The sequence below is a fragment of the Chinchilla lanigera genome, unplaced genomic scaffold (genome assembly GCF_000276665.1).
Source record: "Chinchilla lanigera isolate Chin_1 unplaced genomic scaffold, ChiLan1.0 scaffold00161, whole genome shotgun sequence".
In the NCBI taxonomy this organism is placed as follows: domain Eukaryota; kingdom Metazoa; phylum Chordata; class Mammalia; order Rodentia; family Chinchillidae; genus Chinchilla; species Chinchilla lanigera.
In genome coordinates, this window is record NW_004955562.1 from 1544934 (window position 1) to 1570384 (window position 25451).

Genomic DNA, 25451 nt, shown 5'->3' on the forward strand with positions numbered 1-25451 from the left:
TTTAATTGTTTGACAAACCTCCATACTGAGTTTCATGATAGCTGTATTAATTTACATTCCCACAAACAGTGTGAAAGGGTTCCCTTTCCTCCACATGCTTACTAGAAATTATTTATCTTTCATCGTTTCAGTAATAGTTATTATTGGAATGAGATAATATCTTATTGCAGGTTTGATTTGCATTTCCCTGCAGATCAGTGATACTGAGCATTTTTTCACATACATATTGGCTATTTGCATGTCTTTTTTTAAAAAAAGTCTATTATCTATTGCCTATTTTTAATTGGCCTATTTGGTCTTGAATTTGTTTCTTTGTTGGTTGCTGTTAAGTTTTGGGTTCTTAACTTCTGGAGACTTGATCAAAGTGTTGGCAGGGTTTTTTTCTTCTAAGGCCTATCTCCTTCCATAGCTGAACATCTCCCTGTGTCTTCATGTGTTCTGTACCTATCTTGTTCAAATTTCCTTCTTTTATAAGAGCACCAGTCATATCAGAATAGGGCCCACCCTAGTGATCCCATTTTAACTTAACTATCTTTTTACGGTCTTATCTCCAAATACGGTCACATTTTGAGAAACTGAGAGTTAGAATTTCACTTATGAATTTTGAGGGTTCTCAAGTTGGCCCACAACAACTTTATTGTTCAGGAAGTACATCAATTTAGGGGAAGGTAAATATTTTAATTTTAAGAAATAAACCAGACAGTTTAGTAATCAATCCATTAAAAACGCACATAAATTTGTGTTGAGAATGAGTTGATCTTCTGTTTGAAATTATTTTTAAAGATAAGCAACTGTGGACAACGCATTATTCTTAATTTATGTGGATTGTGTGATGTTTTATTCCTAATGTCCATCTCATTCTTACATTCTTCTTTTAATCTCATGCATTTTGGGCTCTACTAAATTCACAACCTCTAGCTTAACCCAGATCTTCATTTCAAGAGTAGAGATAAGAAGTTTTACCAGTGATGATCTTCACAATATGGATAGTATTATGCTGAATGAAGTGAGATCACCTTTGCAATACACTTATGGAATAAAAACATACATAATGATTTGCTTTAGTATGTCCTATGGGAAAAGGTAAATAATCTCTTAAAAATTTCTGAGTGCAATATAACCAAGGTTGACATAAGATGTAATATGCTAAACTGTGGCTCAGATAACCTGGGCTTTAGTCCTTTCTGAAACTAGAATCAACACGATTAGATGAACATATTTTACTTCTTTGAATCTCAGTTGTTCTAACCATACAACATGAATGCATGAATTTTAACAATCTATTTATAAGAGGAATTATAAGGATAGTCCTGAAGTATATTATGGATCTTAGAAGAAAGATCTTTTGGGTCATCTCTAATACATACAGTTATAATATTTGCTACTATTTATTATGTCTTTATAATGTGCCAGTCACTATGTTCAGATATTTACATATATCATCTCATTCATGCTCAAAATAACCATGGAAGGGGGCTGGGGACTTAGCTCAGTGGCACAGCGCCTGCCTGGCAAGCACAAGGTTGTGAGTTCGATTCCTGGTACCGGAAAAAAAACAAAAACAAATAAATAAAACAAAATAACCAGGGAAGGCAATTATCACCTATATTTCACAGAGGAAAAAGCGAGACTTAGGTCAAGTTCCCCAGTGTCATATATTTGGTATCTGGCAAAGTTGATATGATTCCAGGTAGGTCTAACACCAAAGTCTGATTATTTGCTACTGTTACAATTCTCTTAACAGTCTATTATAGATTGGAATTCATCAGGTAATAGCTGTATTAGTTTATTCTACTGCATTATTTTCCTAGGGCTGTGGTAACAAATCCTGACATATAAAAAAGTAACAACTGACATTGTTAATACTTAACATTTACAAAGCACACTAGTACTGTATACTTTCTCTAGCTTACAATAAATGCGTAAGATGTTATTGAACTAGCTTCATTTTATAAAAATGGAAGTTCGGACAGTTGAGTTACTTTCCAAGGTCACAAAGTTAGTAAATGAATGTTAGAACTTCAGTACAAAACTTCTGTCTCCCAAATCTTGCATTTTGTTCCATTGTATTAATTTTATTTTTTATTGTATTAAGAAATACAAGAATGATAAGGAGAAAGTGCTTTGGGATCATAGAATCTTAGAGTCAGAAGAAAACAATAAAAGTCATATATTTCTGCAAGAATCTCCTAGAGAACTCAAACCCTGATAACTAGATTCATATTGCCAATAAAGTGTCAGACTGAGTCAGGCTTACAAATAGCACTTCACACTGGTGTAGTTAAAGTTAGGTTCATTGATAACATGCAAAAATGAATACATGCTATTTTAGACATTGGAAAAAAAACAACTGAGTATCATGTTTCTGAGTAAGGAACTAAGCTAAGTAAAACTAAATTGAAAAGTGAAAGGCAAATGCAGGTCTTCTTAAAGGTTTAGGCTTTGAGGTCAGACATTTTGGATTTGTGTACTACCACTCACTGGTTAGATGCCCTGGGATGTGTTATTTAAGCTCTCTAAATTTCAGTTTCCTTCCATATAAAATGGACATAAGGAAACATACATCATTCAATTGATATAAGTGTTGAAGGACATAATGTATATACAATACCTAGCAGAGCAGTGGCATAGTAAGTTGTAGTTTTAATAATAAGAATAGTATTGTTGTTCCTCCTCTTATGGTAGAGTGTCATCTAAGTCCCCATTCCACTTGCCTTGAAATTCTGTTGTGAAAATATTTATTTATTTTTAATATTTGCATACAAAAGATGATTTCTGACCTTAAGAACCATACATAAGAATAAACGGCAGCATGCCATGGTAGTGTACACCTGTAACGCCAGCTACTTGGGCCTGAGGCAAGAGAACTGAAAGATCAAGCCTAGCCTGGACAACTTAGCAAGACCCCATCTCAAAATAAAAGCTAAAGCAAAAAAGGGGCTTAGGATGTGTAGTTCAGTGTAAAGACTCAGGGTTCAGCCTCCAGGACCACCCACGTGCACCCATGAGTGTGCACACACAAAAGTAATAGGCAACTTAGCACTTACTCTAATGATAATAATAGTAAATATTTATTGGTCATGAGAATGTGCTTTGTTCACTTCTATTCTAAATACTTTCTAAGCATTAACTCATGTTTTTACAACAACTTTATGAATTAGGTAGTATATTCCTTTTGCATATACAAATGAAACGAGAACAAGGAGGCAAAACAATTTTGAAGGTTTGAAAACATTATGGGGTACACATTCAGGCTGTAACAACTCAATCAAGAAAACTGGAAATGTTCAATTAAAAATGGTTATCAATACAGAAAAAGATTCAAGTGTTAACCAGTTCACATCATAATTTAAAAATTAAACCATAATGCACCTAAGAATAATTCTTTATAAAGTGGTAGAGACAGAATTTGAATTCATAATTCTAGCTCTAGAACTCACATTTCAACACTAGAACCCACATTTTTAACTAGCTCCAGAACTCACAGTTTTAACTACTATAGTCTCCTGACTCCCAAGCACACTGTTCTGTTGTCTCTATATCCAATTTCTGCTACATGACTAATAGCACACTAGGGCTCTAAAGCAGCATGATATGAATGCTAGATAAGTTAGCGTGTTATAACAATTAACTGCCATGAAGTGAGAATTAAAAGTGGCAATGCAAAGTGGCTGAAAACATATTCTGGCTATTGCTGATAAAATAATGTAAAGTTAAAGGTTTGTTGAGAATCTTAGCTTATACTTTAGAAACTTGACATGAAAAAAATAAGAAACCTGGCATAAATTGCAGGTGAAACTAAAATGCTAGTGATGAGTAAAGATAAGCATGGGAAATATACTGGAACTATGATGGAATGAAGAATGTGGCCCTTGCAGCCCTTTATCCTTTGAAGAATGATGGATTGGGAAGAATTGCCAGGGACTTAGGAAAATAGTAATGAACCAAGATACAGGCAGTGGTGGCAAACCTATGGTTCCCATGCTTCAGCAGGCTGATTATATCATTGAAAGCCCAAAAAGGTTAACCATTACTGGAGTAAGGTAAGTGTGACAGACAGATTGTTTACCTATGTCCTTCTCTACCATACATGCTGGTAATTTCCAATTTCTTTCCTATAGCCAAAGGCACAGTGAAATTATATTTTGTTGTATTTCTTGTTAAGCTTCCTTAAAACCATCACCCTAAACTTTCCAATCACCTAAGAGTTTCTGGGAAATGTTGCTCAGTTTATAAGCGTTTATGTGATTTAGTTTTAGATAGAAGGAAATGGTCCCGACCAATACAATTTGCAAGATCTACTTACCCTTTTCTGCTGTGCTCAAAACAGTCACTGTGAAAAGAGTGAGGGAGAGAGAAAGAGAGATCAAAATTAGTGATATTTATGTTTTTGTAAATTATTTTACACAGCATCATTTTTGAGCAATTTATATAATGATAGTACTACCCTAAGAGAAAGAAACACAAGGATGATTAGATTCCATTATTGGCTAGTTCCTTCATCTCAGACCTTCAGTAATTAAGAATTTCCATTCATTCAAACAATATAGGTAGAATCGTTTTTAAAAAAACCAACTAAAAGAAACAACTAAGCTATATTACATAGAACATCAAAGCTGATAAATCAGGAGGTGATTACAGATGCGTATTTATTATTATTATCTCTGAACTAAAATTTTACAGAATATCAGAAGAAGAACAAACTTTAGTGACTATGAGGATTACTTTACAAATGGGGGGATAACTGGAGCACTATCAAATGATTTGCTTAATATCATAGAGCAAGTCAGTGGAAGAGTTGGGACTGAAGTCTAGCTTCTAGAACTCTTACCACATAATGTATTTACCTCTTTTAATATTTCCTTGCCAGTTTAATGTGAGCTATTCATTACCTTCGTTCAGAATGCTGTGTGTACAGAAGGAGTCTTACCTGTCTTTATTCAGCACCACCATCTGTGTATACTTATACTAGATGCTAAATTAAACTGAAATTACAAGACCTAGCTCTCAATCCTGTGGAACTGTTAAAGTAAGATTGTTTTCATACATAATAATGAATGGTAAAGGATCAGAACAAATGTGCTAAAATCAAACAGTGAATGAAAACTATGGTCTAGGTGCTACTTTTTCAGGCCTTTCATCAGTCATACTTTCTCTTTTTTAGTATTTCTTTTAAACCTGTTCTATTTTTAGCTAAAAATCTGACCACATGATGGTTTTTCTATTTTCTAATACACTCACCTAGAGACTGGTAGTAAGTTCTTGTTTTTTTTTCCAGTTAAAGAATCCTAGTTCTGAGTTACGCAAGAAGTACATATTCTGACAATATAAATAGGAGTGTGAGTAAGAAGCCTCAGTGGGTCAACTTGGGATTTTATGATTTTGTACAAACATGCTGCATGAACAAATCAGTTCCATGAGCCCTTAAATTAGGCTAATAATATCACTTTAAAATGAAGTAAGAGAGAACAGAGTTGTTTGGACCCCAATCTTTATAAAACACAGCTGCTCATCGATGTACCTCCTTCTACCTCAGCCTAGAAATATGCATTTATTTATTTATTATTTTTACATGACACGTCAAAAAGTTGCACATATTATTGGGGTATAATAGAATGTTTGATACATGTATATACTGTTTAAATCACTTTTTAAATAAGAAGGGGCAAGTTCTAACTCCCATTTGCTTGGCTGTTTGCTACAGTGCTGTGGGTAAGAGAAGATCATCAAGTACTTGTAGATATTGGGATGAGACAACATGTAAATGGAGAACGAATGAGAAGCAGTGAATTCGCCAGGTATGAGAAACCCTTTTTAAGAACTCTTACGTGTAAGTGGGATTGATTTACATGATCTAAGAGCAGAGATACAATCAGCAGATAAAAGCATCAAGTTAACAAATTTTAGCTCAGTATAAGAAAAGATAATGTTGAACAAGTATAGGAGGAAGATGGTGAAAATGATCACTAGCTTTGGGAAAGAGTAAGTTTCTCATTACAAACACTTGAAAATGTAGTGGACATTCAGATATTGGTTTGGACGTGGACTTGCTTTTTCGGTCTTTCTGCCCCTTGAAATTCTGTGAGGATCCAATAAGTCAAAGGGACAAAATATTTTCTTGCAAAATTCCTTGTTGGAAGAGAATTATATACTTCTGAAAAAGACAAATGCCTTCTTCTAAGAGATTGTGGCACTTATCTCAGTAGTTTTTCCTTTCTTTTATTTTTCTAACACTGTACAGCCTTTTGCACTATTAAAGGAAGAAGCTGAAATACTTTAATCATATTTAAAATGAAAATGTTGTAAGAGTCACACTGAACTTTTAGAAAAGGAATCCTTTATCATGAATCTCTTGCGTAAGGGTACAGTTCACCAATTCTAGGAGTAACTTGCCATACATGATTATAAAGTACTGTGGTGATACATATAATTACACCTCTTCTGTTTCTTCAAATTTCAGTTCACTACTAGGAAGGTGTTTGACTGGAGTCATCATCAAATAGTTTTTTACATTGTCTGACCTCTTTTCCTCATTTATTTACTGATTCTTTGCAATGAGGTATGAAGAAAATTATGGAAAAGTGGAGTATACAGAATAATATACAGACAACTGTGTTAAAACCAAAGCCTGTGCCATAAATTCTTTTAAGTAGATGTACACTGTATTTTCAGAGAAGGTTACAAGTAGAATAAACCTAATCTGTGTCCTAATGAAGATGATGAACAAATATACTACAAAGGACATGAAAGGAACTCTACAACACTACTTTGAAATAGAAACATAATGAGATCAGGTCATTTTAAAATTTCTAGTAGAAACATTTAAAGCTAAAAAAATTAAATGAAATTAATTTTATTATATATTTTATTTAATCAAATATATAACAATATTTTCAACATTTTAGTCATACATACTATTGAGTCTTGCTTTTATTCTTTTTTGTACTAAGTTTTGAAATGGTGGTGTGTATTTTATGCTTCAAGAAAATCTCAATGCAGATGCTACATTTGAGGTACCTAATAGATGTGTAGGGCTAGTGCTAATGAATTATTATATTACAAGAGGATCTGTAAATGTACAATAGGAAGATCAAAAATGTAGGATACAGTATGATTCATGCTTCCTTACAACATGAAATTATCTTTAAATTAACTACATGATTGTGAAGGGAGTTTATCGTATTAATGCGTAGCACATATTTAGTATGTATTTACCTTCTTGATCTGATACTTGTTCTTTGACCTTGGGCAAATTAGTTAATCAGTCTGTACCTCAGTTTCCTCATGTATGAGGATAAATTATTTATATCATCAGGTTACTATAATGTTTAAATGATAATAGAAGTGTTAAATATTTAGGTGCCTGGCACACAATCTGTACATAATTATCATTTTTCTGAGAAACATGAATTTTTCAGTAAGGTTAGGTTTGAAAATAAATTTAGGATAAAATAAATATGTTTTTAAAAAATTGTAGATACCTTAAGTGACATATGATAGCTTTAAAGTAATTTATTCAATGTCAAAATAAATGCCTGATTTCCAGTTTTCCCCTTAGATATTTCTTAGTGGATTAAAAGAGGGAATAGAATTTCATTTAGGGAACTGAAATACATTTCTGATTATACTTTGCTTGTTCGAAGCAAGCTAACAATGCCATTCTGCATTTACATCCCTGTACTAGTCATTAATTTATTTTTGATTCAGTTACTCTTAAACTTGGATGATCCTAATAATTCCTTAGGGAGCAGAATAACAATACAAATTTCAGGACCCCCTTCACATAAATCTCTGGATAGAGGCACAGGAATTTGCATTTTAAAAATTCAGCAAGTGATTCTGATTTCATCCAAATTTAAGAACCACTGAATTTATATTAGAAGTTTGCTACTATACCTTGCTAGTCACATGTGATACATATGGATGAGTTCTATGAAACTCTTTTAGATGTGGTAATATGTAGTATAATTTATATAGGCCTGAATGGATAGGTTTTACTTCTGTAGCAACTTGGTTTCTAGAAAATGGTCATTCTCGCATTTGCTTTTTCTCTTAGTTTTCATTTCTTCTGATTCTCTTTGAAAAATTTCTGCCTTTTGAGCAGAATTAGTTCCTAGAGCATTTGTTAACCTCAAAATGCACGCGATTTTCACCAAAAATGGCAGAGTAGGGAATTCTGGAGTTCCACCTCTACATAAGAGCAGGCAATGAGCTGGCAAAACTGTCGGAATCAGGTTTTGCAGAACTCTGGAATCTGATAAAAACTTAAAACAGTCAGAAGAAAGATTTGATAAAACTGCTAGTACTTTGTAGTAAGTGAACGTTATGACATTTAAAATTGACTGCCTATTATCCTCCAAATCCCACATCACTAGGGGCTATAAGAATGGCTTATAGTCCTGGTGTTGGTTTTTAATGCCAGAAGAAGCAATGTGGATCCTATTCTCAAAGAATTGTGGTTGTGAGCCTCAATTATCTGGTGAGTCTATCAAAGACCGATGCAAAGGCTTCCCTGTGTTTTGTCTGGTTGAGAATTTCCAGGGCTTGGCCACATTTCTGGGTAGTATAGCCAGAAGTATTTAGAGGCATGGAAACTTCAGCAAAAATCATCATTTGACAATGGACAGAAAAACAACTGGGCAAAGACGTTAACAAATGGTATAGGCGAGTAATAAGGGCATTTAAGTGCTATCATGTGTATCACAGAAGTGAGAAGACATGCAGACACCCAACATAGTATGTATGCTCAGAAAACCCCGAGAAGAAAGCTTTCACCTTTAGCTGAACTTTGGGTCCTGTAGAACAGGAAGTGAATGCTAAGGCAAAATAGTAATCCATCTGATTGAGAGTTGAAGGACTGGTCTGATACAGAGCCAATCTACAAAAGTCTGGGAGATTGTATTTTTCTTCTTCTTCTTCTTCATTATTTTTAACCCAGGTATTCACAAAATCTCTATGAAATCACTATCCGACCTCATCTTTAAAGAACAGAGAACTCAGGGACCACGTGTGACAAAAAATATGATTTTTACAATATAGGTAAGAAAAATTGCTATACACGGAAAGAACAATTCACAGTAGGCAGCAACAACAAACACCAGAGGAGAATCTGATTTCTAGAGTTGCCACTTTATAACATTCCAAATGTCCAGTTTTCAACCAAAAAAATAGGTTTGTAAAGAAACTACACAGTATGGCCCATTAACAGGGAAAAAGAAATCACTAAAAATGGTCCATAAAGACGCCCAGGAAATGGACTTAGACAAAGGCTTAAATCAACTTAAATATTCTTGAAGAGCTAAAGAAAACCATGGAAAAAGAACTAAAGGAAACCAGGAGAATTATGTCTCATAGAGCAAAGAATATAAATGAAGAGATAGAAATCAGAGAAAAAAAAGACAAAAATTTTAGATCTGAAAAAGACAACAAAAGACTGAGGCAAGGGGACTGTAAGATTGACCCCTGCCTGCACAACTTAACAATTTAGTGAGTCCTTGTATAAAACCTAAGAAAAGGGCTGGGGGTACAGGTCAGTGTGAAACTCTAAATTCAATTCCCAGTGCCAAATAAAAAAAGAAAGAAAAACAAAAACAAAAATTCTCTAGAGAGGTACAATAGCAATTTTAAGCAGGCAGAAATAATCATTTATCACGTGGGTAGATCAATTGAACTTATTCTGAGGAGGAGAATGAAACAATAATGAATAAAATGAAGAGCCTATGAGACCTGTAGGACGCCCTCAAGTGTACTAGGAAATGAAGATATATGTATGTATTAAGATAAAATATATGCAGTAAATGTTTTATTTTTTTAAAAAAAAATATTACACTAAAAGACACACTTAAATCTCCCATTAGTCCCCCTCAAAATACTCCCCAGTGCTTTCAATAAACTTATTCCATCATTCTTGCCATTGTCTGAAGCAGCTCTGGAAGTCCTCTTTCATGAATGCCTTTATGAGGCTTGATCAAAAATCCACTAAGTGCTTGCTGCCCAGTGACATCCAACAGAAAGGCAGGCTCCTAAACACAGTATAATGTGTCCTCTTCCACCTTCTTCACTGGATCTAGAAACTCGTGGCTTCTGATGCTTACCTAAAGTCAAAATGACCATGAAAGGTAAATATTTTGAATTGATTCAGGGCATTGAGACAACCATGACAGTACAAATAGAATCATTCATGGAAGAGTTCTTTCAGAACTGCTTCTAAAAGTGGCAATCATGTTGGAAGCGAGGGAGAGCATTTTGAGGGAGAGCTAATGGCAATGTGTCTTTTACTATAATAAGTTAAGAAATGTTGACAGGTGTATGGACTTCTAGAGGATAGAAGAAACTCATAGAACTAGAGAAAATATTCCTAAAATTCATTTGGAACAACCTGGAATAGCAAAATCAATTCTCAGGAACAAAGGCAAGGCAGGGGCATAACATTTTGTGACTTAAAATTACACTACAAAGCTACTGTGATAAAAACAACATAGTATTGGCAAAAGAACAGACCTGAGGATCAAAGGAACAGATTAGAAGATGCAGAAACAACTCCAAACACACTCAGCCACCTTATCTTTGACAAATGAGACAAACATGTTCTGTCCTATTAACCAGCTTTGAAACTCAGTTTCATAGTTTATCATTTTACACTTTAGAATAAAAAAAGGAAGATAGCCTCCTTAACAAATGGTGCAGGGAAAACTGGCTTCCCACATGCCAAAGACTAAAACTAGACCCATGTCTATCACTGCCCACTAAACTAAAATTGAAATGAATCAAAGCTGTAAATATTAAAGCAAAAACACTAAATATGCTGGAAGAGAGAACAGCCAGAACTCTTGAAGACATAGGTGGAGGAAAAGATTTCATGAACAAAACTCTGATGGCATAGGAACTAATACAAAGAATCAATAACAGGGATCTCATCATATTAAAAAGCTTTTGCATAACAAAAATATCATCAACAGAGCAAAAAGGTAACCCACAGAGTTGGAAAAATTGTAGCCCGTTTCTCCTTAAAGGAGTAATATTCAGAACCTATAAGAACATAAAATTCAGATACCCTAAATTCAAAGATCTAATCCAACAATGGGCATCTGATATGAATACATATTTCTCAGATGAAGTATAAATATCAAATAAATATATGAAAAAATGTTTAACATAACTGGTCATTTGAGAGATACACATAAAACACCACTGAGATTCCATCTCACTCCAGGAAGCATGGTTACCATCAAGAAATCAACCCATAACAAATGCTGGTGGGGTTGTGGGGAAAAGGGAACACTTCACTGTTGGTGGGAGTATAGACTGGTGCAACCACTGTGGAAATCAGTGTGGAGATTCCTCAAAAAACTAGGAGTAGAGGTCCCATTTGATCCAACTATCCCACTGCTTAGTAACATCCCAAAAGAATTGAAAGCACACACATTTCTAGCAGCTCAGTTTGCAACAGCTAAATCTTGAAAACAACCTAAAAGCCATCAACCTATCAATGGTTAAAAACAAATGTGGTATCTTTTATATAATGGAGTACTACTGTGCCATAAAGAAGGATAAACTTGCTAAATGGATGGACCTTGAGACCATACTCCTAAGTGAAATAAATCAGACACACATGTGTAAATATTGCATTATCTCACTGATGCCAGAAACTGAAAGTGTAAATAATAACCAAATTGTACAAGAGATATGATAAAATGGGAAGAAGTTGTTCATAATGAAAGGGGAACAAGCGGAGGGAGTAGGGGGAAAGAAAGAGGAAAGAAAAAATGAGAAAAGAAGGATAAAATGGAAACAAAGATTTGTAAATAGGGAGGGGAACCTGGGTTAAAGGGAGGAGAGGGGATTGGGAAATAGAGAAATCAAAATATATCATGTACAGGTACAACTACCCTATGATGAATATGCTCATTATATATAAGTAAAATGTACCAATAAACTTCACTATACATATATATATATAAATATAAATATGAAAACAGAGCAGAAAGAACATTTAAATACACTTTTCAAATTTGATTGAAGACATGATTCTAAACATCTCCAAAACACGAGAAACTCCGAAACAATGAATTGAAGAATATCCAAACTGAGAGCTATACTATCAAAAGCCAAACACAAAAAGAAAATCTGGAAAGCAAGAAGAAAAAAGTGACTCTGGAGACAAGTCATACTCAATCACACTGTCAGCAATTTTTCTTCAGAATCCATAAAAGCCAGAAGAGATAGAAATGCCTTAAACCGCTGAAAGAAAAATAACTGTCAGTGCAGTTTTCCATAGCCCATAACATTATACATGAAAAACTGGTAAAGGAAATAAGGTATTCCTAAATAAACAAAAACTAAGGGAGTTCATCACTAGTAGAACTATCCTATATGAAAAGCCAAAAGGAGTCTTCCAGGAAAAAAAAAGGAAATTACTGTAATTGTAACTCAAGCCAGGAAAAGAAACAAAGGTTAAAGAAAAAAAAAAAGTAACAAAGGTAAAAGTGACTACACAGTTAACTACAAAAACCAGTAATATTGCATTTTTGGTCTTTTAGTCTTTTACTTACCATACAATGTTTTCTGGCTTGTGATAATTTTTAAAAATTCTATTAGTGCATAATGATTACATTAACCACAGGAAGTGTGTACATGTGTGCAGCACATATTATTTTTTAAATTTCCTTCCCCTTCCTCATTCTATTTACAAAAGATTTATCTCTGCATTTCCTATTAGCTATGTTTTATTTTGCTCTTAAATTATTTATGCTTTGGGTTTTTCATATAAAGACCACTATGACATATTTAAGCTTCACTTAACATTATTGTCTCGAGGTGTATCCATAAGGACAAATGAATAAAACAATCATGAGTTTCTCTTAAGGGGTACACAATGTATAAAGATATAATTTGCGACAATAAATATAAAAAAGAGATGGAGCTGTAAAGGATACTGTTTTCTATATTATTAATTTGTTGTTAATTCAACTTGCTATTAGATAAATGTATTGATTATAATAGGGTAATCATTAGGAAAAAATTAAAATATAAACTGAAAAAGAAGTAAGAGAAAATAAAAATGGACACAATGGAAAAATAATGAAAAAGAGGGCAAGAAAACAAAAATGAGATACTACCCCATACTTATTAGAATGGTGAAATTCCAGAATACTGACCACACCAAATGCTGGCAAGGATACAGAGCAACCAGAATACTCATTTGTTGCAGGTGGGAATGCAAAGTGGTTCAGTCACTTTGGCAGATATTTGAACAGCTTCTTACAAAACCAAATATACTCTTATCACACAGCCTAGCATTCACATTTCTTGGTATTTACACAAATGAACTAAAAACTTATGTTCACATAAAAGCCCAGATACACACATTGTAGCACTTCTATTCAAAATGGTCACAAAATGAATGCAACCAAGATATCCTTTACTAGATGAATGAATAAATAAGCTGTAGTATATCCATGTAATGGAATAGGCTTCTGTACTAAAATGAATGAACTATCAAGTCATGAAAAGACATGGAAAAATCTTAAATGCATATTAAGCAAGTGAAAGAAGTCATTTGAAAAGGTTACATACTGTATGTTTCCAACTGCATGACATTTTTGAGAAGGTAAAACTCTGAAGATAGTTAAAATCAATGATTTCCAAGAGTTAGGGAGAAAGAAGAGATAAATAGGTAGAAAATAAAATATTTTTAGGACAGTGAAAACAGTATATGTTACCATAATTGTGGACACAGGTCATTAGATGTCTATCAAAACCCCATAGAATGCAAAACACCAAGAGAGAATGCTAATGAAAACTATGAACTTGGATGATAATATGCCAGCGTAGGTTTCTCCATTGTAACAAATGTACCATTTTGGTGTTGGATGCTGACAGTGGAGAAGGCTATGTGTATGTGGGGAAGTTTCTTTTGTACGGAAACTCAGTTTTCTGTTCAGTTTTGCTAAATGTGCTTTAAAAATAAAATCTATTAAAACTGAAAGAATTAAGGTAGTAATGGAACCCAAAAGTGCAAAGATACATAAAACAAATGCCAAAGTCAGAAAGTAAGTGCTTTCTTATCACTGATTATCTAGGTGTGGTGGCTCATGCCTGTAATTCCAGCACTCTGGGAGACTGAGGCAAGAGATCCTAAATTCAATCCCAGCCTTTGCAACTTAGTAACTTAGTGAGAGCTTATCTTAAAATGAAAAATTTAAAATCAGGTGAGGATATAGCTCAATGTGAAGGCTCTAGGTTCAATCCCCAGTATTACAAAAACAAAACCAAAGAAAATTAAATGAACTAAACTCTTCAGATAAAAGACAGAAATTGTTAGAATGAGCAAAAACATATGATCAAACTATACGCTGTCTACAAAATGCAATTTAGATGCAAACACATAAATTTGTCAAACATGGAATTTGTGCAAAACAATATCCATGCAGGCTGGACATGGTGGTGCATGCCTATAATCCCAGCACTTGGGAGGCTGAGGCAGGAATATAGTTGTGAGTTCAAGGCCAGCATAAGCTACAAAGCCAGTTCAAGGCCAGCTTGAATTGCATAGTGAAGCCTCACCTCAAAAAGGCAAATTTTTCTTAAAGAAAATATCCATGCTAATACTAATCAAAAGCAACCTAGGGTTCCTATAATAATATGAGACAAAATAGAGTTAAACTGACAATGAGAATGCGTGATATTATATATTGATAAAGTAGCTAATCTATCACAAAGATATCATGATTATAAATACATATGCACCTCAATGAGAGTCCTAAAATATAGAAAGAAAACAATGAGTGGAAGGAGATATAGACAGTGTCATATTAGTAGTCACTTTCAAATATGGATAGAAAAATTAAACAGGAGACTGGTAAGGAAACAAAAGAGCTAAACATCACAAACCAATTATATCTAACAGACATGAAGAACACTCAATCTAACAATGGAAGAATACATAATTTTCTCAAGTGCACATGCAACATTATATAGTATAGGACAAACATTAGGCCACAAAACAGGTTCTGCTAGATATAAAAGAATGAAATCATGCAAAGTATTTTCTCCAATCATGGTGGAATAAAGTCAGTAATAATGAAAATTAAAAATGTCAAAAATATGGAAAAGTTAAGCAATACACACTTATCCAATAGATCAAAGAATAAAGCAGGAGTGAAATTAATAATAAAACACTTTGAGATAAAAACACTCCACATCCTGTGGAGTATAGTGAAAGCATGACAATGATTACTATAAATGCGTACATTAAAGCAGCAAAAATCCCAAATTACTGACTTAAACTTATACCTGAACAAAAATAAGAGAACAAACTAAACTCAGAACTAGGAAAGGAAAAGATATAATAAAGATTAAAATGGAGAGAAATGAAATACTAAATACAGATCAATAGAACTGATAAAGTCAAAAGTTGGGGGAACTTGAGCAGATCAATGAAAATGACAAATTTTAATGAGACTGAAGAAAATGAGAAACTTAATATAATAAATCAAGAAATAAAAGTGAACAATGTACAGAAATAGAACACATAACAGAATTCTAGAAACAACTATATGCCAACAAATCAGATACCCTATACGGAATGAACAAACTTCTAGAAATTCACATGTTATCCAGACTGACTTGAAAATGTTATCAAGGCCTAGAAGGTAGAAAATGGAATTAGTATTCAATGAGCATGAAATGTAAGCAACATGACTTAACTCTCATGGTCTGCTATATAGCATTACATATAGAGTCAACAATAATGTACATTTAAAAGTTTGTTAAGATAGTAGATCTTATGTTTCTTACCATTGTAAAATAAAATAAAGTAAAATGTGAATACACCATTAACAAATAAAATCAGTAAGACAAAACCTCTCAGAAGAAAAAGCCAAGGCCAGATGTCTTCAGTGGTGAATTCTATCAAATGTTTCAAGAAATATTGCTAATTTTGAGGAAGCCAAGAGAAAATTTAAAAACTATCGCAAGACAAACAAAAATGGACACACAACACACCAAAAAGTCTGAAGTGGAGCAAAAAGCAGTTTCTAAGAGAAAAGTTAATAGTAGTAAATGACTACATTGACAAAAAAGAAAAACCTGAAGCTCCCAACTTTACATTTCAAAGAACTAGAAAAAGAAGAATACACTAAGGCCAAAGTATCAGAAGGAAATAATAAAGACTAGAGGAGAAATAAATCAAATAGGAAATTATTTCTTTTTCATTTATAATTTTATTTGAGTTTTCATTTTTTCCAAAGAAATGCAAGGATCATAAATGTCTTCTATGAAAAATCATATGCTAACCATTGGAGAATCTTAAAAATATGCATAAACTTTGAGAAACATACAGTGTATCAAAATAGAGTTAAAAAGAAATGAACAATCTGAACAGATCAGTAACAAGTAAGGTTAAAATATATAATCATGGGATATGTAATCACAACTTCTCACTAAACAAAACCACTGGACCATATGGCTTCAATGGTGAATTCTACCAAACACTTATAATTCTTCTCAAACTCTTACAAAATTTTAAAGACAGGATAAGATTTTCTAAATCATATTATGAGGCCTGTATAATTCTGATAATCAATCTGGAAAAAGACATTTTAAAAATGAAATTATATATAAATATCTCTTACGAATGCAAATAGAAAAATTTCAAGCAAATGCTAGGAAATAGAATTTAGTGACATAGTAGGAGATTCCATTTTGTTTATTTCTCTTTTTAAACTCTATTTCCATAAGTTGTATGTCTGTTGAAATTTATCAACTTCGTTATGTTCCTCCAATTGTTGGTATAAATGTTTTACCTCATGATTGAGATTTACCCAAGAAATTTAAGAATAGTTTATGATACAAATCAATAATGTAATACATGCTATAAACAGATTGAAGAAAAAGACTTTACACAATCATCAATTGATTCTGAAAAAAGCATGTAACAATATTTTACACATTTGAATAAAAAAGTGCTCAAGAAATTAGTAATAGAAAGGAACTTCCTCTTCTTGATAAAAACATGTATAGAAAATCCACAGATAAAAGTATTCTCAGGAATTAAAGACTCAATATTTCCCCCTAACTTCAAGAACAAGACCAAGGTCCCTCTTTTCACTATTTCTGTTTAACAGTGTAATGGAATTTCATACCAGGTAAGAACATGAAATAAAAGACATCTAAGTTGGAAAGAAGCACAATTATATTTACTATCAGATGACACAATCCTATGTATAGACATTTTCAAATAATCCACAAGAAATTTCTTAGGGCTAATGAACAAATTGAGCAAAGTTGCAAACTACACAAGCAGTACCCCAAAATAGTGCTACAGTATTTCTATAATGTAACAATGGATTATGTTTTCCTGTTTTCTATTTTAGAACATATGTGAGAGGCATATGTTTATGAATAACCATAAATGAATGATAACTATCATTTGTGTTTCTATAGCATTCTATAATGACTTGTCAAGTTCACCCTTAACAAAGGTCATTGCTTAGGTCATCTAACAGGGTTTTTACTAGTTTATATGTTTGGTATACTCTCCATGCAGACTTTCCAATTTTCTACTTATACATCCCTCCTTTATTCCTTTCCTTGTCTTCCCACAAAAATATTCTCAAACTCTTTCTTTCTGCCTTTCTTTATTGGTATAAATACCATAAAACTACTTTCTCCTTCTCTTTTATTGTCTTTTTAGTCTCCTGTTTTTCTCAACCTGTTTGCGTAGTTAATTTTCCAATCATTTTATTTTCTTTCTTTTTCACCTATCTCCCAGCCTTTTATCTACCATTATCAATCCTTTGTACTTCTAGGTAATTGAAAGAAGAAACTGCTAAACAAGTTCTAAATAATACATTGATACATGATTTGTTCTTCGTGAGTTTTTTGTCTTTTTGAGACAGGGTGTCACAATGCAGTTCAGGCTGATCATGAACTCACTTTGTAACCCAAGCTGGCCTTGAATTTGCAACGATCCTCCTGCCTCAGCCTCCTGAATGCTGGGATTACAGGCGTGCACCACCATACCTGGTATGATTTATTCTTTGAATGTTGATATTACCAGTAGTTGTTATCTCCCTGCAACTAAGTATGAGGAATCAGTACATTAGAGGCAGAGCTTTCTAGCCCAAATGCTCAACAACATTTAACACAAAAACAGGAATCGTAAAAAAACAAGGCAATAGGATGCCTCAAAAAATTCCTAATTCACCAAAGGTGATCTCACAGGCACGGAAGTAGAAGTTTCACACAAAGAATTCAAAAATCAAGTGGCAAAAATATTTCAAGAGATTAAAAACTGAAACAAGCAAACATACAAGATGTTCATTGAGCTAAAAGAGGATGAAAATAAGTGAGAAAAGATTTAATTAATAAGATATCAATTCAGCTTCAGACACAGATGAAACAATTAAAAGACAATGCAGGATGTGAGTGAACATCGTATAAAGAATTAGAGACTGTGAGAAAGAATCAAGCAGAATTATTGGAAATAGACATAATTGAAAGCCATGCCAGTATACATAACCAATCAAAAGAGAGCATTTCATGACTACAGAAAAAAGATAATATAGCACTTACTCAGTGATACTTTAAAAACAACAAGAAAACATGAAAGGGTGATTCAAGAGTTCCTAGATGATTTTAAAAGAACTCATTTAAGAATTATAAGAGTACAGGAAGAACTAGAGAAGGACACTAAAGGTACAAGAAATACATTCACAGAAATCATTGCACAAAAGTTTTCAGATCCAGAGATCAAAATAAACACCCAGGTAAGGCATTTAAGACTCCAAATGTACACAACCATGAAAGACCCTCCCTATGATACACCATAATCAAAACTCCAGAAAAGCAGAACAAAGAGAAACTACTAAAAGCCATTAGAGAAAAACATCAAGTAATTTATATAGGCAACATGAACTGAGTGACAGAAGTTTTCTCAACACAAATCTTTCATGGCCGGAAAACATGGAATGAAGTTTTCAAATCCTAAAGGAAAATAATTGCCAATCCGGACTACAATATACTGAAAAGTTTTTTTTTCAAAATTGACAAGAGAAATAAAAACCTTCAGCAAGAAAGACAATCTAAAGAAATTCATGACCACCAAAACAGCATTGCAGAAATTATTCAAGGGAATTCTAGACAGAGACAGCAAGGCTAACATTCCCCAAAAGCCCAAAGGAAAGCATACATCCAATTTGGACAGTAGCTAGCCCAAAGGAAAACAGAAAGAAATCAGCAATGAAAAATAATATCATGAGAGGAATCAGTAAACACCCCAATTGCTAAAAAAACCCAATAAATACATGAGAATTCAACAAATACCAGATACCAAAATATCAAATATCAGAGTTGAACCATACCATTTAACAAATGGATCTAACAGATATCTATATACTGTTTTAACTGACAACAGGTGAATACATATCCTACTCAGCAGCCCACAGGACTTTCTACAAAACAGACCATATTTTAGCTCATGCAGCATGTTTAAATAAATACAACATAGGGACTTCTGGGGAGATGGTGGACTGGTGCACATCAGAGAAAGAGCCTCTCTGAGACTTCGTGTCCAGATGCTGGAATATAGCAAAGTGGGGAAGAGAAGAAGGAAGTGGGTCCCTGGGCCTCAGGAAGGATGTGAAGCAAGAACTGAATCCCATGGTGAGAGTGAAGAGAGAGACTTCAGTGAAGAAGGAGGTGGCAAGTGGCACTTTCTCCCTGAGCCCTGACTCACTGTGTGGGAGGGGTGACTCGAACTTGGAGATGTATGGTAACTACTGACAACTCTAGAAGCTTCCATGGAGAAATGCACCAGTTGAATGGAGCAATAGATGCAGTAGACTGCAGTGGCTGGTGTTATTTGGATTCAGACATCCCCCTACAGAGGGCAACTGGCTAGTAGCCATCTTGGAGAGGGGCCAAGTGAGCTCAGAACTCAGAACAGCTGTGGGCTGGCTCCAACTAGTGGCTGCCTGTGTGAGGGTGAGGCTGCCAAGTTCAAGTCAGCAGGAGGTCAAGAAGCTGAGTTCACACTGGCAGGAGGGAGCCAACTTCAGGCCAGCAAGAGGCACACAAAGTGTTGCAGGCAGAAGAGAACAGGTTCCAACCTTATAGATAGAAACCAGTCTGAACTTCAATGGAATTAAAGGGGCAGGATTGCTAGGATTATCCACTACCACATCATAAAGCTACAGCTGGCTTGCTCGGATTAATCAACATGGATCTGGACACTGTCTGCCTACTCTACCCATGCCTTGAAGAGGACTTTTTATCTTATTTTCTTATTTCTTTTTTCTTGTCTTGTCTTTGTTTTTTTTCATGATTGTTTGCTCTTGTTTTTATATGCATGTAAACATGGTTTCTATTTTTTTTGGTGGTGATGTTCTGTTCTGGTCTTGTTTATTCCTCCTTCTCTCTTTCCCTCTGGTCTTCTTCACCAGCTTCCCAAAGTTCAAGTACTCTTCTATGTCCACTAGCCTTGCTTCTAATCACTTCTTATTTTTCTATTTCTCTATTGTTCCTCCTAGCCCCTTTTAAGTTTTCTCTCCTAAGGGCAAAGTCAACATACTGAGGTATATGATATAAAATTTTTGGATTATTTTTGATTTTGTTACATAACCACAAATCTAGTTCATATGGCTAAAGGTGGCAAATTAAGAGTTACCACAGTTTGTTATTTTATAGTCTGTGTTAAATGCTATTCTTATTACTGATTGTGCCACTTTAGCCAAGGTGACTTAATTGTTCTAACCAGTTATTCTACCTGATATGCTAACACTAAGATTGCCTAACGGTCATCAAAATACTATAAGGCAATTCCAAAGAACCAGGGGCTAGGCCAAATAGGCAGCACCTTCTCCTCCCAAATAAATTGAAGAGGTAGGATCATGCAAAAGAGTCAAAAGCCAGCTATTCCTACAAAAATATCTCTGAGCAGTAGTCATTTCTTAAGAGTTCTAAATACTAACAATAAAATTACATGCCATAAGCAATTTGGAAGCATAAAAAGAGTAATTAAACTTTAGAAAGACACAGAGAAGACAGGGAAGCAAGATACAATCTGAAAATTCCAGCTTGTCAAAGGCAAATGCAGGGGGCAATGAGGTGGAACAACTCAAAAGCCACCTACCTGGTCTCTCTGACGTGATAAGAGCATAAGGAACAAAGCAGATGAATGAGGTTCTAAAAAATCAAATCATATATGATTTTTCAGATAACTACTGAGATCATTAGTATAAGGAAAGCCATGGTTAGTGACTCTAGAGCAGATATGGAAAAAAATAAAAGAGCTTAGAAAAGTGAGGAAGTCATGCTGCCCAACACAGGAAACAAATGGAACCCATGAAACAAATTTAAACAGATCCAAGATATTAAAAATTCCATTGAAAGTATATGCAGCAGAATGAGTCAATCTGAGGACAGAATATCAGATATAAATACAGAACTGAAAATCCTCCATTGGCCAGGATGGCAGTGCCAGCAAGAGGAGTATAAGTTCATGCTCCTTTAGGCCTCCATTGCCCTGGTGGTGCCACAGAAAGGGGGGTGGGTCTGTGCTCCTTCCATCCTCCACTGCCTGGGAATAGTGGTGTCAGTGAGATGAGTCTAAGTCCATACTCCTTCCTTTTTCCTTTGTCCCAGGACTACAGTGACAGCAAGAGGAATGTAAGTCTGCACTCCTTCCATCCTGTGTTGCCCAGGAATGGCAATGTCAATGAGAGGCGTGTAAGTCCATGCTCCTTCTTTCCTCCATTGCCCTGGGACTGTGGTGATGGTGAGAGGAATATAAGTGACATGTTCCTTCCTCCATCCATTGTCCCCAGGACAGAGGTTCCAGTGAGAGATTATAAGTCCAAGCTCCTTCCTTCCTCCATTGTTCCCAGGATAGAGGTGCAGGCATCACGGATATAAGTCTGTTTTCCTTCCTTCCTCCAATGCCCCGGGACTGTGGTGCCAGTGAGAAAAGTGTAAGTCCAAGTTCCTTCCTTCCTCCATTGTCCCCAAGACTGCAGTGCTGGTGAGAGGAGTGTAAGTCCACACCCCATAATTCCTCCATTACCCTGGGATAGTGGCAAGAGGGATGTAAGTTCATGCTCCACCCTTCCCCTATTGTGTTGGGAACAAGGTGCCAGTGAAAGGAGATATCTGGAGAAACAGACACTTCCTAGGAAAGCTTCAACATTAGTGATAAGGCTACTTAACATTAGAAATCTAAAAGCATCAACACACACACACACAAATAAAACAGAAAATGATGGATGAAGAAGCAAAATGCAATCCCAAATGCCCATCTCACCCAGGACATGTCCAGAGCACAAAGAGAATGAGGAAATCAGAAGGCAACAAACGGAACTCTGAAACTATAGCAGCAAGAGTGAAACAACAAATGGAAGAGGCCATAGCAAAAAAAAAAAATCACTAAGGTGCAGAAGGAAATGACTATCAAAATAAAAGACATCAAAGCAGACACAGATAAACAAATAGAGGAGCTCAGGAAAACAATGGAAACCATGAATGGCAAACACAGATGAGAAATAGAATCAATGAAACAGATCCAAACAGAAATGCAGGAGATTCGAAACTCTACTGAACATATATGCAGCAGACTGAATGAAGGCATGGAAAGAATATAAGAACTAGAAGACAGGAATGTGACTAGCAACTTGGAAATGAAGGATATCTTAAAAATTGCAAGATACCAGAAAAAATCAATCCAGCAGCTGCAGGATGAAGCAAAGAAGACAAGAGTAATAAGAATCAGTGACAAAGCTGGAGATAGCACAAAAGCCATTAAAAATCTCCTCAGAGAAATAATGGCAGAAAATTTCCCAAGCATGGATAAAGAATTTGACATACAAATAAATGAAGCATATAGAACTCCAAATAACTTTGAACAAAATAACTCTACAGTGAAGCATTTAATAATTAAGATTCCAGAAAATAAGCACAAGAACAAAGTACTAAAAGCAGCCAGAGAAAAGTAACACATCACCTATAAAAGTAAGCCCATCAGAAACACAGCAGACTTCTCAATACAAGTAATCAAATCAAGAAGAGCTTGGAGTGAAGCATTTCAAGACCTAAAAGAAAATGATCTCCAACCCAGATTGATTTACTCTGTAAAAGTATGTTTCAAAATTGATGGAGAAATAAGATATTTCCATGAAATATCTTTCCATGAAAGAACTGAAGAAATTTATGACCACTAAACCAGCTCTACAGGATGCTCTTACAGACATTAGAAAGATATAATGAACACCACAAACACAGGAATACGAATAGAAAGAAGCTGCAAGGCAGAACAAATAATTAAGCAGTGCAGAAAGACAGGGAACAAACCACAGGGAAACAACATGAAAAAGTAACATCAATACATATCAGTTATAACCATTAACATAAATGGTCTCAACTCCCCAATCAAAAGAAACAGACTGGCAGAATGGATCAAGAAGCAAGATCCAACAATAAGCTACAGTCAAGAAAAATATTTATACCAAAAAGAAATTCATAGACTAAAAGTCAAAGGATAGAAAACAATTCTTCATGCCATACAAACCCAGAAAAAAGCAGGACTAGCTATTCTATTTACAGACAATGTAAACTTTAAGCCAAAACTGATCAAAAGAGACAAGGAAGGTCACTACATACTCATTAATGGAAAACTCCAAGAAGAATAGATAACGATCATAAATATTTATGCACCAAATACAAGTTCACACAACTACATAAAACAAATATTAACAGACATGAAAAACCTAAAAAACATTAACACAGTTGTAATAGGACACCTTAATACCCCTCTCTCACAAATGGATAGATCAACTAGACAAAAAATCAACGAAGAAATATTAGAATTAAATCAAGCCAGTGAAAAAATGGACTTGGTAGATATCTACAGAGTGTTCCATCCTAAAACATCAGAATACATTGTTTTCAGCTGAACATGGGATGTTCTCCAAAATAGATCATATATTAGCTGACAAAATATGTTTAAGTAAATGTAGAAGAATTGAAATCATCCCACGCATACTATCTGACCATAAAACAATGAAATTGGAAAGAAAAGACAAAAGAAACAACAAGAACTACATTAACACGTGGAAATAAAACAACACCCTTCAGAACAACCAATTGGTCACAGAGGAAATTAAAGACAAAGTTAAACAGTACATACAATTAAACAATAGTGTCCATAAAACATACTGAAACTTATGGGATCCAATGAAAGTGATCCTGTGAGGGAAATTTATAGTGATGAACTCACACATCAGGAAAACAAAATGAGCTCAAATAAACAACCTAAAGTTGACCCTCAAACTTTTAGAAAAAGAAGAGCAAATCAAAATGTAACACTTGTATGAGGGAAGAAGTTATAAATATCGGAGCAGAAATTAATTCAATAGAAACTAAGAAAACAATACAAAGAACCAATGAATCAAAAAGTTGGTTCTTTAAAAGAATAAATAAAATAAATAAAACACTAGCCACCACATGAAAAAGAGGAAAGAAAAAATGTAAATCCAAGCCATTAGGAATGGAAAGTATCCACAATGGATCCCACAGAAATCAAGGCAATCATCAATACCTACAATAAAGAAAATATTCTAGTAAGATGGAAAACACAGAAGAAACAGACAGATTCCTATATACAATCAAATTGCCAAAAGTAAATCAAGAAGATATAAAGATTTTAAATAAACCAATATAAACCGATCAAATTGAAAAAGTAGTTAAGTATTTACCAGTAAAGAAAAGCCCAGACTCTGATGGATTCACTGTTGAATTCTAAAAAAATTTAGAGAAGTAATGCCACTAATGCTGAAACTCTGTAAAGAAACTAAAAGGGAAGCAGTACTTCCAAAGTCATTCCTGTAAGCAAGTATTACCCTGATTCCAAAATCAGAGAAGAACCCAACTGTCTTGGTTAATTTTTTTCTTGTTGCTGAGAGAAAATATGGGATGTCCAGAATTAAGGAAGGAAAGGCTTATTTAGCTCACAGTTTGTGGAGGTTTCAGTCCATACTTAGCTGGCTCCAAGGCAGAGTGGCACATGGCAGAGGGGCAACAGTTCATGGTGGTGGAAAACAATGAAAGCAACAAGAGCAAAAAGGGAGGAGGATCAAGAGCAAGTCTCTTTCCCCCCATTATACTGCATGCAGGCTATCCACCCCAGGGTGGGTGTAGCACTCATACTCATAATCCTAGCATTGGACGATCAATCAATCAAAAACTAAAAGCCCATCCCATGACTGCATGAGGCTTTGGGGGGAAATCTGACACAAATCACAGCACCAACCAAGCAAGAAACCTACAGACTAAACTCCTTAATGAACATTGACGCAAAAATACCTAATAAGATATGGGCACACAGAATGTAGCACATCATAAGAAGATTATACACCGTGACCAGATAGGATTTATCCCAGGGATGCAGGGATGATTCAACA

At 34.6% G+C, this 25451-nt stretch overlaps 1 protein-coding gene across 2 annotated transcripts in view; it reads right to left on the reverse strand.

Moving 5' to 3' along the window:
* The window catches only part of Zdhhc15 (zinc finger, DHHC-type containing 15), a 119926-nt gene that overhangs the window by 76561 nt on the left and 17914 nt on the right, over window positions 1–25451 (reverse strand). For both annotated transcript variants that reach the window (XM_013509120.1, XM_005413092.2), the window contains exon 2: window positions 4307–4333. In XM_013509120.1, the coding sequence (XP_013364574.1) occupies window positions 4307–4333 (27 nt within the window). The remainder of the gene's footprint in view (window positions 1–4306; window positions 4334–25451) is intronic.